This window comes from Gossypium hirsutum, chromosome D08 (assembly GCF_007990345.1).
Source record: "Gossypium hirsutum isolate 1008001.06 chromosome D08, Gossypium_hirsutum_v2.1, whole genome shotgun sequence".
In the NCBI taxonomy this organism is placed as follows: Eukaryota; Viridiplantae; Streptophyta; class Magnoliopsida; order Malvales; family Malvaceae; genus Gossypium; species Gossypium hirsutum.
The window spans coordinates 66,057,047-66,075,086 of NC_053444.1; the positions used below are offsets into that span (position 1 = coordinate 66,057,047).

Consider the following 18,040-nt stretch of genomic DNA (forward strand, 5'->3'; position numbering starts at 1 on the left):
TAATAAATTTAGCCCTTAATATTTACGTATCATATTAATTAGGTCATGATTTAAAAAATAACTTTCAACATTTACATATTATTTTAAATTATTCCTAATTCTAAAAAAATTAAAAAAATAATAACAATAATCATTTTTGAGAATGAAAGATCTTTTGGGTCATAGAGAAGGATAGATTAGAAATTGACACATCTAAACCAACATGTCTTTAATTAGATTTTATTTTTTTTTAATTTATATATATTTCTCACTAAATGTGAGAATTTCAAATATTATATATAAACAGTTAAATATAATTTTTTGTTTTTTTTTTTGTTTTTGTCTACAAAAAGATGAACTGCCATGAAGTTTTTGGACTTGCCAGATTTTTGGAAGATCTTAGCCATCAAAATTGAATATTTTTGAACCACATATATCATAAGATTTTATCTGAAATATTATATGATTGTATTGAGATTACACATTATATTAAAGAAGTAAGAGTACGGGATTGTTGGAATATTGAGAATTCAAATACCATAATTTTATTCTGAAATATAATAATACGTGCCATAAATATAAGATTCTTAGACAAATGTTTTCTTGTATAAAAACGATGGTAGAATCATGAAAAACCATGGTTTTAAGATATTATAAAAAAATAGTAACGGAATTATTAGGAAATGTGAAGTAAGTAGTAATATAACCCAATGTTGGTCCATATCATTGAAGCAACTTCCAACCATAGGATGGTTTTTAACTTCCTTTGTAGTCAAATTCACCATTAAATTTGTGGCCCAGAAATCACCTTTTCTGTATTTTCAAACTCCGTCATTAGTTGGGTTCTTAATTTCTTCAACTCCTCCATTTCGTTTGTTTGACTTGTGCACATAGATTGACCAGAAAAAGAAGACTTGTGCACATATCCATTAATATGGGGGTTAATAATAGTTTTCATAATTTTGGGGTTTAATTAAAATGTTTAAAATTTTAAGAGGACTAATTAGAGGGTTTGATTAAATTCTTTTAAACTTTTGAAAGGCTATTAAGTTATTTTAAAATTTTTAAAAGGTTTAATTAATTTTTTTTAATTTTAAAGAGACCTAATTAAAATTTTGGAGAGACTAATGTGCTGTCCAGCTCCGACGACATTCCACCCGTGCTGTCATCATACATATTCTGAAAATCATGATTATAAGTTGGCTATCAATGATTTACATGTTCAAAATACATAATCTTTTATATGCCCTCAAAATTTCTCCTATACTTTCAAAATTAAATTTTGTCTTGATAAATTAATTTTTGGTATAGAAGAAATATTTTTACATATTAATAAAATATTTTATATATAATAAATTTTAAATTTGAAAAATTAAATAAATAAATAAAAATTGATAATTCTTCTTCTTTTTTTCATCTTACTTATATTGGTAAGAAAATTTATGCAAGTCTCCTAAACAGATTGCCTTATTGTATAGGATCTGATGGTAGAATCATGGACAACCTTCTTATAATGTTATAAGATGTGGCTTTGAGAAATTATGAAAATGTAGTAGCGGAATTATTAGGAAATCTCAAGACCCAATGATGGTCCGCATGATAGAATCAACTTCCAAGTGCATTCTAATACAACCAAACGTTGAATTCAAGAATTATATGTAGTAAAATTCGAAAAAGTATAAACGTTAGATTAATAAAAAAAATATTTTAAGTATCATAGTGTTAATTTAACTATAATTCGAAGACCAAAAAAATGTACTAAACTTATATATTGTCAATGTTTTACATTTCCTATATATGAGATTCGAACTTTAAATTTACTGAATGCTACTTAATTGGATTAAAACCTAAATCAGGACAAGCTTTGCACATGCAAATTAAGTTCATAAGATGATATTTTACTATTTCTTGAAGTGTCAGTTCAACGTTAATTATCTTGGTGTGTTGTCAATAATCAAGTATGATTTAATCTAACAGAACATATTTAGGGAGCAGATGAATTGAAATAGAAAATGGAAGATCATTATAAGTTCAATTGTTTTTACAAACTAGTCAATTATTTTCTGATATTGAACATATATAATTGTAAATATAAAAACGTTGATTATAATTTTTGTTCATGAACAACTAGAAATATGATTAAATGAATTTGGGTAACGGACATTCATACACCAGATACATCCTCACATAGTGGATAAGCATTGTGGCAATTTATATTTGAACTATACTTATGTTACGATCTGATATATTCACTTTTTGTATTCTTTGATACCTATTTCTTGATGTTTACACATATAGTTGATGTTCCAACTTTAAATTTACTTAATTAAATTAAAACCAGTCAGGAAAAAGAAAAAAGAAGAAGACATTTTCCTTTCTTCATGTGGAAGAATCCATTCAGGGGCCTCGAACAGACCAAAAGCTATACAAAACTAAGAACATCAAAAGAAAAAGAAAAGTTCCAAATCCAGACCCGTCATCAGAACCAGCAGAGCTACTTGTTTGCTGAAATATACCAATGCGTAGCCGTGGAGTTGGGAAATCCGTGGACAACAACTGCACAAGAAGCAACAATAAAAGAACCACAAGCACCATCAGCGCATAGTCCATAATCGATACACTAGGGCCAAAGATCACCCATCCCAGCACTCCCACCATTAAAGATGGCACCAATGGAGATGGCCCTTCGCTACTCATTGCTCTCTCTCTCTCTCTGGGGTTCTCTTTGAAATGCTAAGAGTAGTGTTCCCTGGGAGTTAAAAATGGGGTCTATTTGTACTTGTGGAAGTGGGTCAGCTTTGTTGAGGATGGATCTGGAATTTTGACGCAATTCGATGATCCAATTCTTTGGTTTATATGTGCGGGTTGAACCATTGGGTGATAGTTGTTTGACTTCATCCAATAATTTGTTTGTTTGTATATAAAACGGTGGTAGTGGGACTAAATCAAAGGCAGGTGAGGATTTTTTTTTAATTGTTTTCTTCAAAGATATTAATTATGTATTCTCAAATTAAAAAATTGTAACTATCAAACATCGTTTTAGCTAGGGAGTTAGTTGCTATAATAAACCAATTCCACTTTTAAAGGTTTATTTTTATGTATTTTATTCTCTCTATTTTTTAGATTTTAAATTTTAAATATAACGGTTAATATTATTAATTTTTTTATTTAAAAAATATCATAGTAACAAATTTATTAATAATATTAACAACTAGACCTTAGTTTTGAAATCTAAAAGATAGAATAACTAAATTTCGTATCATCTTATTGGGCATGTTGTGATCCCTAGATTAAGATAAGTAAGGCATGGCAGTAAAAGTGTGTAAAATGTATTTAATTATTGTAAAAAAAATAAGAAAAAGGAAATATAAACAATAAGAAACTTTTATATTAGGGTGTTTTATAGAGTTGTACAAAACTCCCACAAATAAAAAAAAGGAAATATAAAAGAATAAGAATTCTTTGTGTGATTGTGTTTTTATTTTTCAAAATTGTATATAAAAATTTATATTTTATTTAAACTCTTTGGGTTAGGACAAGTCAAATATTAAAAATGTGTAAAAGGTTATAAATATATATAAAATTTTACATTCTAAAAATTCATTTGATGTATAACTTGAATATTTATATATTTTGTATTTATGCTATTTTTTGTGTTTTTTTTTCAGAAAAAAAAAGAGAAATTCTTTAATTATTTTTGGCGAAGCTAAGTTAATATTGTCATTATGAACATGGTTTAACACTTTTTCTGGTGATTGTATGAAGGAATGAACAGTCAACGAGTAAAAATAAGTTATAGAAGCTAAGTCATTCGTGACTTTCTCCTTTCTCTATAGGTATGTTGCACCTTAACATTTCAAAGTCGTTGTAAAAGCATAATAATAGCTCAAAGAACCACTAAGTGACGCTGAGTTAATGATATTTTCCAAACTGAGTCACAATTAAATTGTCCGTTTTTAAAATAATACGACGTAAATCAAAATCTCATGCAAGCTTGAAATCATTTATCACTCGATAGTACCTTTTTTCTTTCTATTTTAAAATCCATGTTTAGGTAGGTTCTTAATTTCTTCAATTCTCTTCCATTTTATTTGTACCAATCCATACATCTTGGCATAAAATCCTAGTTTGCTGCTAATTCAAATGTTTCTCTTATATGGCTTAATATCTCTTTTTATCCCCGTATTATAATTAAATTATCATTTAGGTATATGTACTTTTTTTATCAATTTAGTATTTGTACTCTATTTTGGTTATCAATTTGGCCATTGTACTTTCATTTTGTATACCCCATTTGTATTACCCTGCTCAATGTGGTCCTATTTGGTGGATTGTGTGGGCGGATTTGGCTAAGTATGAATCAGAGAAGGCAGAATGCGCCCTATCCACCAGGATAAGTTAGTGCTGGTTGTCGCGCCATGATTGATGGATTGTTTGGATAACCAAATAAGTTTGTAAAGACTTCATGTTCATGTCAAGAAAGGGGAGGGTAATGTCGTAGCATGTGTCTCATATCACATGTGCATGAAATGATCAATATGGATAACAGAAGATTTGATCTCTGCTTCTAAGTTGTGTGAGACCCATGAGATCAACTAGATATCTCTACAAAGTACCTTTATGACCTTTGATTGTTTCTTGTAGTTTCAGTTCAATGTTAGCTATCTTAGTATGTTGTCAATGGTCAAATATGATTCGATCTAACTGAACATATATGAAGAGTAGTTAAATTGAAATAGAAAGATTTGAGGAAAAGAGAAGATAATTATAGTGTTTATTCACAGACCAGTCAATTATGTTCTAATAGTGAACATAATTGTGAATTGAGGATACTTACATATAAACTCTACTTATAATCACGAGCTGCTACATGCCTCTAACAATTATATAGCAATCAATTTTCAAGACTAATGTATGTTGGTCACACGACCTACTTCCTAGTATGAAATTTAAAGAGAAATGAAAAGAGATGAGAATCTCTTAATGCTTAAATGCGAGAATAATAGTGACCATTATGTATTAGTGAGAGACACTGAATAACTCCTCACATAGTCCCTTTAACTTGACCCTCCACATTTTTGAGAAGAAAATAACATGAAAAATATATTTTTCTAAGTTGTTAAGCATTTCACTTTTTCTCTAATTTTCGGGAAGATAGTGATATGGGTATATAAATAATCTTTGTTCATGATTTTGTTTCTGATCAGTATATTGAATCATATTTAAGTGATAATTTGGTATGTTCGTTTTCTATATCTATATATATATATATATGAGAAAATGTCGCTTAATTGGATTAAAATCTGAATCGATACAAACTTTGTACATGCAAGTTAAGTTCACGAAGAAAAAAGAAAAAGACATTTTGCTTTCTTCACGTGGAAGAATGAATTGAAGGGCTTCAATCAGACCAAAAATTATACAAAACTAAGAACATCAAAACAAAAAGAAGAGTTCCAAGTCCAAACCCATCATCAGAACCAGCAGAGCTACTTCTTGTTTGCAGAAACATACCAACGCGTAGCCGTGGAGTTGGGAAAAACTTGGACAACAACTGCACAAGAACCAACAATAAAAGAAGCACAAACCCTAGCAGCACATAAAAGTTGCCACTATCTGGATCTCCAGCTTGAGCCCATGGCAGAACAGAGTCCATAATGGATAGAAAACTAGGGCCAAAGATCACCCATCCCAGCGCTCCCACCATTAAAGATGGCACCAATGGAGATGGCCCTTCACTACTCATTGCTCTCTCTCTCTCTCTGGGGTTCTTTTCGAAAAGCTAAGAACAGTAATGTTCCCTCGGGAGTTAAAAATGGGGTCTATTTGTACCGTGGAAGTGGGTCAGTTTTGTTGAAGATGGATATGGAATTTTGATGATCCAATCCTTTGGTTTATATGTGTTAGTTGAACCATTATGTGATAGTTGTTTGAGTTCATCCAATAATTTGTTTGTTTGTTATAAAACAGTGGTAACCGGATTTTCTTTTAATTGTTTTCTTTACAGATAGTACCTATATACTATAAAAAAAAAGTTAGTAACCATGAAATATTGCTATATAATAATCCAATCTAAATTTTAAAGTAATTTTGTAGGATTAAATTTAAATTTTACAAAAATAATAGAGGCTTCAACTAAAAAATAGTGAATTATTATTTCGTTTCTAATAGTCATTACTTTAATCGGCATATAGGAGGATACTCTGGACTGGAATCATAGAGATACCTAGAATTATCTATAAATAGGAGGATAATGCGTTCCAAAACACTCAAAACCAAGTCCTCCTATATTGACAATAACGCCAATACCAATCGAATTAAAACTCAATTGGTAAGTGTTCAAAATATTTTTAAATATCTTAAAATGTATACATATAAGAAAATAGAGAAATGTAACAAAAAAAAAATAAGAAAAAGGAAATATGGGAAATAAGAATTTTGTGTGTGTGTTTTATATTTTCATATATATATATATATATATATATTAAGCCTTTTTGGGTGAGGACAGGTAAGTCAAAGTATTAAAAATGTGTAAAATGTTATAAACACATATAAAATTTTAGGTTCTAATACTTCATTTTATGAATAACTTACACATTTGTATTTATGCTATTTTTGTTTTATTGTTACTTTTTCTATATTGTTTTCATGTCATGTCTTAATCATTTTCATAGTTTGTATAACTTGTCCATTGTTATATTTGTTCAATGTTGAGACAATTTTTCATGTTTATGTTGTCTCTCAATCGCTAACATATTTTGTATTTTTTTTATTGTAATTCAATTTAGAAAATAATTTATTAATTTAAAACTTGTTCGTGTTATTTTTTTATGTTCCAAGTATTATTAATTAAAATATTCTTAATTATTAATAATTAGTCTTATATATATTTTAATATGTTTGTGTATCGTAAGATTGATCCGAACTAAAGTATTTAAATAGATTATGGAATACAAGTTAAAAATTCGTGATTACTCAAACCAGAGCTTATTTTATTTAATTTATAATTAATTTTAATTTTTTATGCTATAAACTAACTATTTATATTTAAAATGGTGAAAATAATTTGAATAAATATAAAAGTACTCTATCCTGTAAATATCTCATAAAAAAAAAGGTATTTTGAGAATTGAGATTAGAGTTTGGTTTGGTTTGTATGTGCACATAAAATTAATTATGATTTTAATGTATTAATTTTATCAAATTAACTATTAATCTAAAATTAATGTTTCAGTTGTTTTATTTTATTTTTAAAACTATTTTAACATCTTATATTTGTTTCTAATTTAAAATCAAATAAAAATGTTATTAATTAAAATGTAAATTTAAATATAAATATAATTTCTAATTTTTTAATATTTTATTTTTGTAAGTGGAATAGTTATTTAGATTAAGTAATCTAATTGTATTATTACAAAAATGGAATAAATTAAGGATAACTTAAAAATCCAACTTCCTAAAAAGTTAAAATAAAATCTAATTAAAAATAAATACCAATATTACAAGTATATCTAAATTTTCTATCTTAATTTTTTACTTCAATCTTTCCGATGCCCTTCAAAATTGACTATGACTTGAAATTTGCTCTTCGGAAAATCATTCCTTTAGTACTCTACTATTTTTGAGACACTTCAAAGTACCAATGTTAATAATCTCCGATTGTTGAATATTATTTATAATCATAAATTTTAATTTTAATTAGTATATAACTATAATACTAATTAAATAATAATTGATTTAAATTAATATATTTATTAATAAGGGTTAATATTTGGTACACTGTACTTTTTTATTCTGTAAGTAGCTTTAAAAAATTATCAAGTGTTTTTTTTAATTATTTTTTTAATATTTTACCATACCTTTATAAACACTTGTCAACCCCTTAACCATGTTTGTGAAATCTAAAAACTCTACTGACAGTGCACCAAATATTTTCCCTGCTAATAGTTAAATACTCAATTGTACCAAAAAAAAAACTACTGATATGATTCAATCTATTATTTTTTTTATAAAAGATTTCATCTATTATTCTTAACTATACAGTTCAAATAAATAAAAACTCTATTACTAAAAAAATATTTATTTAATATCAATTTAATAATTAATTAAATATTAATGAATTTCTCGTTGATTCAAAAAATTTTCACACTCATGCTTTTATATATATTATATAAATAAAATATTTTATAATTTTAATACACTAATAATTCTTATTATTTAGATTGAGCTTCAGCTCATTTAGCATTGTTACTATTGCAATAACTAAATCGACATGGATTTAATTGCACTCAAATACACATTTTCTTCTCATATAAGAATTTAGGATATAAATAAGTGTGGAGATTATATCAAAAAGAATTTATTTTTTTTAACAATCTCATTATAGGTTACGATCATATCTACTCTTTTTGACACAATACTTAAAATTACCCATAGCTTCTCCTAAACCCTTAAATAGAAAGATAATGTGTTTCAGCGCACTCGAACCTACGTCCTCTTGTATTAATAACAATATCCATTCCAATCGAGTTAAAGACTCAATTAACAATATCATGTTAAATTTTTAAACGTGGTCGCTTAGAGGGAAAGGAAATTTTTAGAACTACTCATCATCTAAAATTGGTTTTTTTTTATATGAATCTAGTAGAAAAAATTAATTAAGCATTAAGATAGGTAATTTGTCTTCTAGAAAATTTTTTTTATTTTGGTTTTAAGTTTAGGGATAGTTAAATCACCACAAAATTTGAATGTTTGTCAAGGGAAAAAGCACCGTAATGTAGAGGGTATAGGAGCTCTGGGTTCGAGTTAGCCAACTTTGATCGAGTTTTTTTATTTATTTGTTGAACCAAATAAATGATTTGATCCTCCAAGATAGCTTTAAAGTGTTATTTATTTACAATATCTTCATTTCTTGTGCCAAGAAACGATTATAATACTAAAACATATCACTTTAATATTTAGAGATAATAGCAACAACCATCTCAGCTGCTAGGAGGTGTTCCATCTAGGCAGAATTTGGTAAAATACAGAGAGTCAAAGAGATTTATATAATTTATTGATACTATTTTTGGAATGTAAATCTAAATTCTGAAATTTTAATTTTCAAACCCTGCCTTACATTATAGCAAAAATGCTAGAAATAATGTCCATTGCATTTATCTTTCTTCACCAGAATCTTTTTCTAGCCATCGGTAGAGGTTTGCGACTCAATAAGAATCTTTTTATTATTTTGATTAAAAGTAATAAACTAATTAGAACATACTAATATGACAAAATGCATAATAATTTTTTGCTAAATATTTTTATGTTTAATTTGGTTGGGATTTTATTGATTATAAAATATTACCAAAATATTTAATCTACGTGACTAAAACTGTTTCAAACTCTCGAATTTTAATATATACACACACTAAAATTGAGTATTGACAACTTAATATTTCAAGAAAATTGTTTGCAGCTTTGGGTATTACTCAATTGATTTTTATCTAAAATCAAAGCCTTCTATGAAAAGCATAAGAGTTCAAGGTTTTCTTAATATATTGATCATTCAAATATTACAGATGAAATTGGGTAGAAAAAAAAACACTTACTATAAATAGATTTTTTTTTCTCGAATAAATGGATTTAATCTTAAGCATAAGATAAAGAGGGTGTGAAAAGTGAACAAGCTAATTTTTAAGGTCAAGTTTGGAGTCAATTTAGACTGTTAATATTATTTTCTTGCCCCTTAATAACAAACAATTTGATGCAAAATTACAAATGGGACAAGAAACCAACGAACTAACATAATTTTTTTTATATAAACAAGCGACTGCTATTCACTCATAAAGATAAAGGACGTGAGGAAAATGAAATTGTAGCATTATGCCATGCCATGATGCAGCATTTAATCACACAACACAATAAACATCACTTAAGTTTCTTAGCAATATGATGTTATAAAACGCCAAGGTTAAATTTACATCGAACCTTCAACCGGTTGGGATTGGTACGTACGTCGCCTTAACTGAGACTCTGTAGTTGGCTGCTGTAAGAAGATTTTTGTTGGATCATTAGGATCAACATATCTGCAAAAACACAGAGAGAACAGTTTACTTATAAGCTATTTCAGATTTTGCTCAGCTATAGTATGTGCTAGGAGACCCGTGCCCTTCATTTTTACTAAACCGGTACACATTCGGACATTATACTCATACAACACCCAGATAAACATAGATTATGCTGTTGCTAACTAGGTTACTTACGCATGTCGCATCATTTCATCGACGGGAGTTTGTGCTGCTTGTAAAGGATCCACACGAGGCTGTGGTTCATGATTTACTTGTTGATTATATCGTCTCACTGAGGCAATCAAGTTCAAGAAAAGTGGAACAAAGGTTCCACATCCACCTTCTTTGAACAAAATCTTGAATGAATGAGTGGAGTAGAGAGCCCTATGCTCATTTTCGGGGACCACCTAGAATTTCATAAAATTGACACATTCAGGAACTACTAAAAGATCTGTTGATAGTTAAGGGAATAAAGCGGTTTCCCACTCTACTTACAGGCTCCACTTGACCAGAAATGTTATTGCAATGAAATATTGGTTGGTTGAACTTTTCATCATGCACATAAAGCTGCAAAAATATAAATAAATATATCGAATCAGTCTCAAAGTATAGGAAAGACTAGCAAGGTTACTCTGACTCTTCAAAAGACACATGTGCTATGTTATTCCAACTCTTCAATCTTCTTGAAATAGTCTTACCTGGCACACATTTGAAATCGAAAATGAGGAATAATGCTCAAAATATAAAGAAAAATTTTGAAAGATTTGAGCACACCCGCATGGAACATATACCCATATCAAATACTCACCCAAGTAGCAACATAGCTCAAATACTCAGCTTCAATATTATCAACTTAGACCATTGGAAAACTAACACATAAAGAAGAAAGAACAAAATTGCAGTTTAAGAAAGCAGATGCCAAAATCCAAAACCAAAATTATTTATGCTAAAAATTAGGGGTAATATCATTATATAATGCCACACAGATTTACAGCACCAGAATTAAAAATATGAAGTACTAAAACATATAAAGCTCTAGCAAGTTGGTTGTGGTAGAAACATCAGATGCCATGCATGTCAGGCAAACAAGCAATGCCAAGCCATATGCCGTATTTGCTATCCAGTCATTTGAAAGGTACACAATGACTGATGTAGGAAGAAATTATGTTTTTTTGGTATAATAAAAGTATCCTCCATGTTCTGTCCATAAAGATTAATTATTTCAGGATTCGTAGCAGCCCCTCCGAACAATGTTATCTCCAAGATTTGAACTTGAAATATTTTCCTAAAAGTGCAAACGTGCCTTACCACTGCATGCAACACTTGTTGGTGGAAGAATTTATTTTGCTTGAACTTTTAATGTCCCTAAAATGTTCAAGTTCAACATCCTGAGACTAGTTTTCAAATATGGTTATGAAGGTATGTTTCTTTCAACTATATGATCAAACCTTTTTTTTAAATGCATACCCAGGTCCGACACTCTCTAACAAATAAGGATAACATAAACCAGACCGGAGGCACGAACCCTAAAACCTTGACAAAAAGATAGATAAAGGCAAAATCGCCAGCCAACAACAACATTAAAATGCAAAGATAAAACATAAACAATAATAGGAAAATCAAAATTCATGGGCAACAGGGATTGATTCAATCAGTGAGTTAAATTGTCTTAATGATAAGACACCTTGGGTTTTCAGGCGCAACAATGGTCTATCAACAACGCTATCAAGAAACCAAAAGAAGTATCCTGGCCCCTGACAAAGGGTCGAATAATTAATCTGCATCTAAATTGTGTAATTTCAAAACACAGAAAATAAAGGATAAAATACCAGAGGCATATCAAAAGCAAAGAAATTCCCAACAGGGCGACTTGCAACAAAGACCATCCGTATATTTGACAAATATATTATGCCCCATGCTTTAACACGACCTCCTTGAGATCTGAGAAAAAAAGTGAAACCCAATTTATCAAATTGAATAAGGGCTGCATCTAAATTCTCAGGAAAGAAAAAAGATTTAAGAAAGAAGGGTACCCAGGAATCTTGTCAACTTCGAATTCGACGCCATGTCTGACGAGAACAAACATCTCGTTGGTGAAAGGGATGGGCATGCCATTCGGGAAAAGCTGAGGATTTAGAGCCATTTTTGCAGCTATGGATGATCGAAGAATTTACAGTTTCTTTCTTTTTTCTCGATTCAATTTTGTTTGGGTTGTAGTTGTAATTTTGTTTATTCTTTTTTCTTTTAGATTTTATATATTTCTGACGTGTTGGACCCCCAAGTTTAGAGAATTCTACAACTTTCTCGGCTTCTTCATGGTAAAACTACCATGGAGACCCCTGTATCAATGGTCATATTACATTTTGTTTTTCTACTCAAAAATGAGTTAGTCTTCGTGTATTAAATTAAAAAGCAATTTGATTTTTTCGTCAAAAAATTCATCAATTTGTACTATTAAAAATTAGCGTGGTTGAAAGAATAACTTAACAATAACATGTGACATGTCACGTATACTTTGTGTTAACATACATGGACTAATTTTTAACAGCAAAGATCATACTGACATACAAAGACAAATCTTAAAAGTAAAATAGATGAAATTTTTAACAGAATAACCGATTTACTTTTTAATCTAAATAGAGACTAATTTATCTATTTTTTAAATAAAAAGATAAAATATAATTTAACTTAAAAGAAGTTACGTAATATTTGTACCCTTTCTCCAAATATTACGCGTTACGCCGCCAATCACAGCTTTTGCGGTTCATTAGGATTAAGAGTGTTATATACAAAGATGAGTTAATTGCACTAAATATCCTCAAATTATTATATTCATTTTAATTTGGTCTCAAAATTTTAAAGTGTTTAAATTACATCTCCAAAATATCAAAGTTATATCAATTATATTCTTCTGATATGAAAAGTATTAAATGATTTAATATGATATAATGGAAAAAAATACACGAATTGTTGAATCTAAATCGAGTAATGAGAAAAATAAACTGGTAAGACATTGAAAAGAACATCTGCTTTTCTACGAACAGCCTTTGATATATTTGTACCTCTAGTTAAAGAAGAAATATGTGTTTCTTAAACAATCCTTTTGACCCTCAACCACGCATGCTGCTAGATTCATCTGTAATACTTAATTATGATACTCTGACTCGGGTACTTTAAGAAAAATGAAGAGTCCGAGTAACATAGATCCTTATGGTTGATATTACGAGGCACATGAAATCAAATACTGCTGCAGATGTTTTGTTCTTGTTTTACTCTTCAGCTTCCGGAAAGCAGACATCTCGATTTGCCGGATTCTTTCTCGGCTTACACCGATGGATTCCCCGATTTCTTGCAAAGTTTTCATCCTCCCATCTTCCATTCCGAACCTCCATCTGATCACCTGTCTCTCTCTAGGACTCAAGCTTTCCAACACTTTCTCGAGATCCTCCTTCATCAATTGTTTTGTCAAGATATCTTCCGATGTATCTGCTTCAGGGTCCGCAATTACTTCCTGAAAGAAACTAAAAATGACATGCACCCATCAGAAACTGAAATCTAAAAGTTCCAGAATGCTCCCAGGTTGAAACTTTAAAAGATAAACAGCAATAGCTGGATTTGAAGTAAGACGGACCGAAGGTTTGAGATTTTGGTAGATCCCGATCTTCTGATCAAGAGATCGAGGAGCCTTCGGAGTGAGAAGAACGGTGGTGAGCCTCTTCATGGAGAGCCCTGTTGCCTCTGCAACTTCTTTGTTGTCAGGATGCCTTCCATTTTCACTGTACAACTGCTTTCTAGCTTCTTTCACTCTATATGTTGCCTCAACCATGTATAACTGCAAAGCCGAAAAAGTCAGCAAAGTAAACCAATGCGATGCATTAATTTCAATAACTGCATTTATCAAGGAATATTAATATGATAGACAATAATCGGTAGTGTCTAATTTATCTTAGAGACTTCCATGGCAATGCATTTAGGACCAGAACACTATAGAACTTACTGGCAAGCGAATTGTCCTTGACTGTTCAGAAAGAAACTTCCGTACAGCTTGCTTAATCCACCAGTGAGCGTAAGTTGAGAACTTGAAACCTTTAGAAGCATCAAACTTCTCAGCACCTTTTATAAGGCCTCGGCATCCTTCCTGCAAGTGAACCAGCAAGAATCAGAAACTAAAAAGTAACCTAAAACCAGTCTCTCTCTTCTATTTTTTTCCCCACAGCTCCGTTCTCACAAGAAGTTTGGCCACATGTAGGAGATTGCATACCTGAACAAGATCTTGGAAATTCATTCCGGTTCCCAGATAATTTTTTGCAATAGAAATAACAAGTCGTATGTTGCTTTTAATCATTTTATCCTTGCAAAGTACACCATAATCTAAGCGCCTCCTCAGGGTCTTCTGATCAACTCCAGCAGCGGCAGCCCACTGTGCAAAGGTCGGCAATTCTCCGAATCGCTTTGCAAGCTCTTCCTGGAGACTTTCCAGTTTCAATAAGTCCTGAATATGGGGGGAAATTAGAAACTAACATAATGAAAAGGGTAGAAATAAGCACACATCAAATTTTCAGTACAAAGTGCACCAGGTAGAACATTCAGAAATCTCAAGCCAATTATGGCTTCATCTCAGATAAATATCAAGATAAGAAATATACTCTCGGTGACAGATTACATGATTACAAGATCGTTATCTTCCTAAGAGTCTTAAATTATCATACCTGTATTCCTTCCGACAACTCGTGTTCTTCATTAGCAGTGAGAAGCCTGGAAGTAACATTAGTCCCTCTCAAAAAACGCAATGGATCAGAATTGCCATCTCGGACAGCACCATGCCTTTTTTTATTGGTGGAACCGGATTTCACAGAAACAACATTGGCAGCAGCCTTCTCTGCTGCTTTCATTCTTCTGGCTTTTCGTTCAGGTTGGCGCTTTGACCTCACTGCTATGTTTCCAGATAATTGTTCCTCAAGAAGTTCAAGTTCTTCATTTGTTGGCTCTGGTTCATCAGATTCTTTTGTGGAATTTTTCCCTGAATCACCTTCTTCAAATTCACAGTCATCTTCGAGGGAATCTCCAACAATGCCAGCCCTCTCGGCTTCAGTAAACATGGCCCAATTGGAAGTGGAAGTATCAGTTGCGGATTTTCTTTCTGATTTAGCAGAACTGTAGTTCTTAAACATCAAGACAGCATCCTTTGAAACCTTAACAGCTGCTCGTGCAAGAGCTACGGCTTCAGCGGCGGCGGCAGCAATTACAGCCTCATCACTTGTAAGAAGATTTTCAGTTCCTAAAGTTGTTCCAAAGCATGCCTGCAGGTATGCCAAAGATGGTGAAATTATAACTGTATCCCATATATCATGGTTTGACCTCATAACAAGCACCAAAAGTCGGTTATAAAATTTGACTCTTTGACAACGAGATTATTCAACCAGATGCTATAATTCTAAATACAGAGGCCCAAATGATATACGGTATAGCAAGACAATATGGGCAGAAGTCTGTTGCCTTTAACTGGCTCAATTTTAAAAAATCACTGAGAAAACATAATTGCTGGAATTAAAACACGCACTCAAATGGATCTAAGAAAAACCTATGCACTTCTAACCAAATGCAGTTCATTGGAAGTTACGACTCATTGCTGAGCATGAACTTCATATGCAATAAATGATTCATAAGTTTATCGGGAGGCAATGAACTAGATGAAGGAAGAAACACGTCTATTTCAAGAAGTGCAACAAAAATACAGATTTCATTCACTGAAATTCTCAACTGCATATCCTCCAAGATAACACAACTGACCTCTGAGGGTGGACCAGTTCCCCCAATATAGGTCCGTTCTCTGTCTGCCACAATTGAATTTGGCTGAGCTTCAAAAAATGGCAACCTTAGCTTCTCTACATCAAGCACTGAAGTTGTCCTCGTTGATGCTGATGGTGAAGTGGTAGATAAAACACAATGTGCCCGGAAACATATAGATTCTTTATGTCTTGCTGTAGATTCAGCCAAGAAATCATTAGGGAAAAAAAACAATTAAAGACAAATCATACCATAACCAATTAGGATAATGAGCATACAAGACACATTACAAGACAATGAAGCTTTTTAGCTTTACATCCAATAATCATCCAAAGGGAAGCCTTACGAACTACAGAATTTTATACAAGATCAACCAGTTAAGGGGCTAGCTGCAGCTGGGGGCATTGGAAATAGTTCAGTAAAAAGGACAAATGGATTTGTAAACATATTTTTAGATCCTTCAGTCAAAGAGAGAAACATATGAACAGTGACACCTAAGCCCTTGAAGATCGATCCACTAACCATACAAGCATCGGTAAAATTTCCGCAATTGTGTTGCTAAGGAGAAATGTAATACCCATTCTAGCAAAAGAAAGTAAACAACTAACCACAAGCGAAATGTAAAATGGTGTAATAATTCTAAAACCAAATTAAGGGAATTAGTTCCTCAGAGGCTGAGGAAGACAGTTCACTCTTTGCCTCTTAAGCAAGGCATTGACTACTAAAATAAAGGGAATGCATAATGAAACCCGTTCAGAGTGAAAACCATGCGGTATTGGCATAACTTATATTGTTATAAACTACGCTACTTGGACTCGGACGTGAGTGCTGGACAAAGGCACGTTTCCAACACAGATATATTCTTTACAAGATTTCCATGTGTTTGGACAATCTTGGATGATCATATCCCTATACCTATGTCCTGACTCTTTACTTGTGTGGGGCTATGGTGTCAAACCCAAGTATCACAATAAAAATGAAGATTCGGACTGAGCAACATAGGTCGAAAAGTGACAAAGCTGTATTAAACACACTCCTATTTCTGATTTTTTTTTTAAGCGCTTTTTATTTGAACATACACAAAACCAGCAAAAACTGATCTGAAATATGGTAGAAATAAGAGGATGAGAATTAAATTCATCCGATAACCTATTAGAGATCATTCATATTAATTGGGATCTATGTTATTCAAACTCTGGATTTTCTTTGAAGTACCCATATCCGGCACATATTAGACACATTCCGACATGGAATGGGGTTTGATCCTCCAAAACTTAGTAAAAATCAAGCATTCTGATGTCAGACACATACCCATATCCTAGATTTACCCACAGCCCAAGCAAAATAGAATGAGATAAGATAAAATGGCTTTATGGCATCAAAATTACTACCAAAGATAAAGCACCCAAATTAAGATTCATGTTGAAACATATCCAAAAGTGGAGAATGCTTCACAAAACTAGCAAAAAAGACAAAGCACACCCTTTTCACCTTGAATTAAAAAGTCTCTAACTTCAAACACAGTCTCAATTTTAGCAAAAGGAAAACAAATACATTTATGAGTAAATAACACTGTACCAAATTCAAAACTAGTACAAAAAGCAAAGCACACCCAGTTCGGTACTGATTGAATAAAGTCTCCCACATTCAATCAAGTTAATAAGTAAGCAACTAATCATTTGAATTCTAATTTTTTTTAAAAAAAGGCATTTTGTTGTAGTGTGGAAACTTACAATGGTGAGAGTGGTGAGTCCTGAAATTGATAGAGAAAGTGTCAGGTTGGCACTTGAACTGTGGCAATAAACAAGACATCCTCTCCCGTTTTTATTCCCTTCCTGTTTTCCTTCTTCCTTGCTGAACAACATAAAAACAAAAAACAAAAATAAATAAAGCAAAATTAAGTTTTCTTCTTTGACACCTTATTGATATTTTTCATTCGAAGAAAGGGAATAATGGGTGTTAATAAGGCGGTGCCGAGTTGAAGGGAAACAGGAAGAGAAGAAGGAGAATGAGAATTTTGAACGATGAAAAAAAGATAAGGGGCAGTGGGGTACTAAGGATTGCCTTCAGCTGAGAGTCAAATAGGGAAAACTACACTAACTCTTTCTGCTATTTTTTGGTTAAAGTCCTTGTACTTTTTATAAATTCAATTTTTAGTCCTTATACTTTTATTCTAAGAATTCAGTCCCTCTACTTGTCATATTTCAAACTTCAGGTCCAATTGT

At 31.4% G+C, this 18,040-nt stretch overlaps 2 protein-coding genes across 3 annotated transcripts; both read right to left on the bottom strand.

Moving 5' to 3' along the window:
- Positions 1–9,760: 9,760 nt before the first annotated feature.
- LOC107936318 (UPF0664 stress-induced protein C29B12.11c) lies at positions 9,761–12,364 on the bottom strand. The gene is made up of 5 exons (XM_016869016.2): positions 12,062–12,364; positions 11,858–11,969; positions 10,524–10,595; positions 10,224–10,435; positions 9,761–10,046 (listed from the first exon to the last, which is right to left on the bottom strand). The coding sequence occupies exons 1-5, from the start codon at positions 12,169–12,171 to the stop codon at positions 9,938–9,940; spliced, it is 615 nt and encodes a 204-aa protein (XP_016724505.2). The 5' UTR covers positions 12,172–12,364; the 3' UTR covers positions 9,761–9,937.
- A 581-nt stretch (positions 12,365–12,945) lies between these two features.
- LOC107936313 (RNA polymerase sigma factor sigB) lies at positions 12,946–17,887 on the bottom strand. Of its 2 annotated transcripts, none has more exons than XM_016869009.2 (7): positions 17,549–17,887; positions 15,819–16,009; positions 14,738–15,328; positions 14,290–14,520; positions 14,026–14,166; positions 13,660–13,860; positions 12,946–13,539 (listed from the first exon to the last, which is right to left on the bottom strand). In XM_016869009.2, the coding sequence occupies exons 1-7, from the start codon at positions 17,625–17,627 to the stop codon at positions 13,249–13,251; spliced, it is 1,725 nt and encodes a 574-aa protein (XP_016724498.2). In that variant the 5' UTR covers positions 17,628–17,887; the 3' UTR covers positions 12,946–13,248. The 2 variants fall into 2 exon arrangements, with proteins under 2 accessions (XP_016724498.2, XP_016724499.2); XM_016869010.2 differs by having other exon boundaries at positions 12,946–13,549; positions 17,549–17,872.
- Between the last annotated feature and the right edge of the window lie 153 nt (positions 17,888–18,040).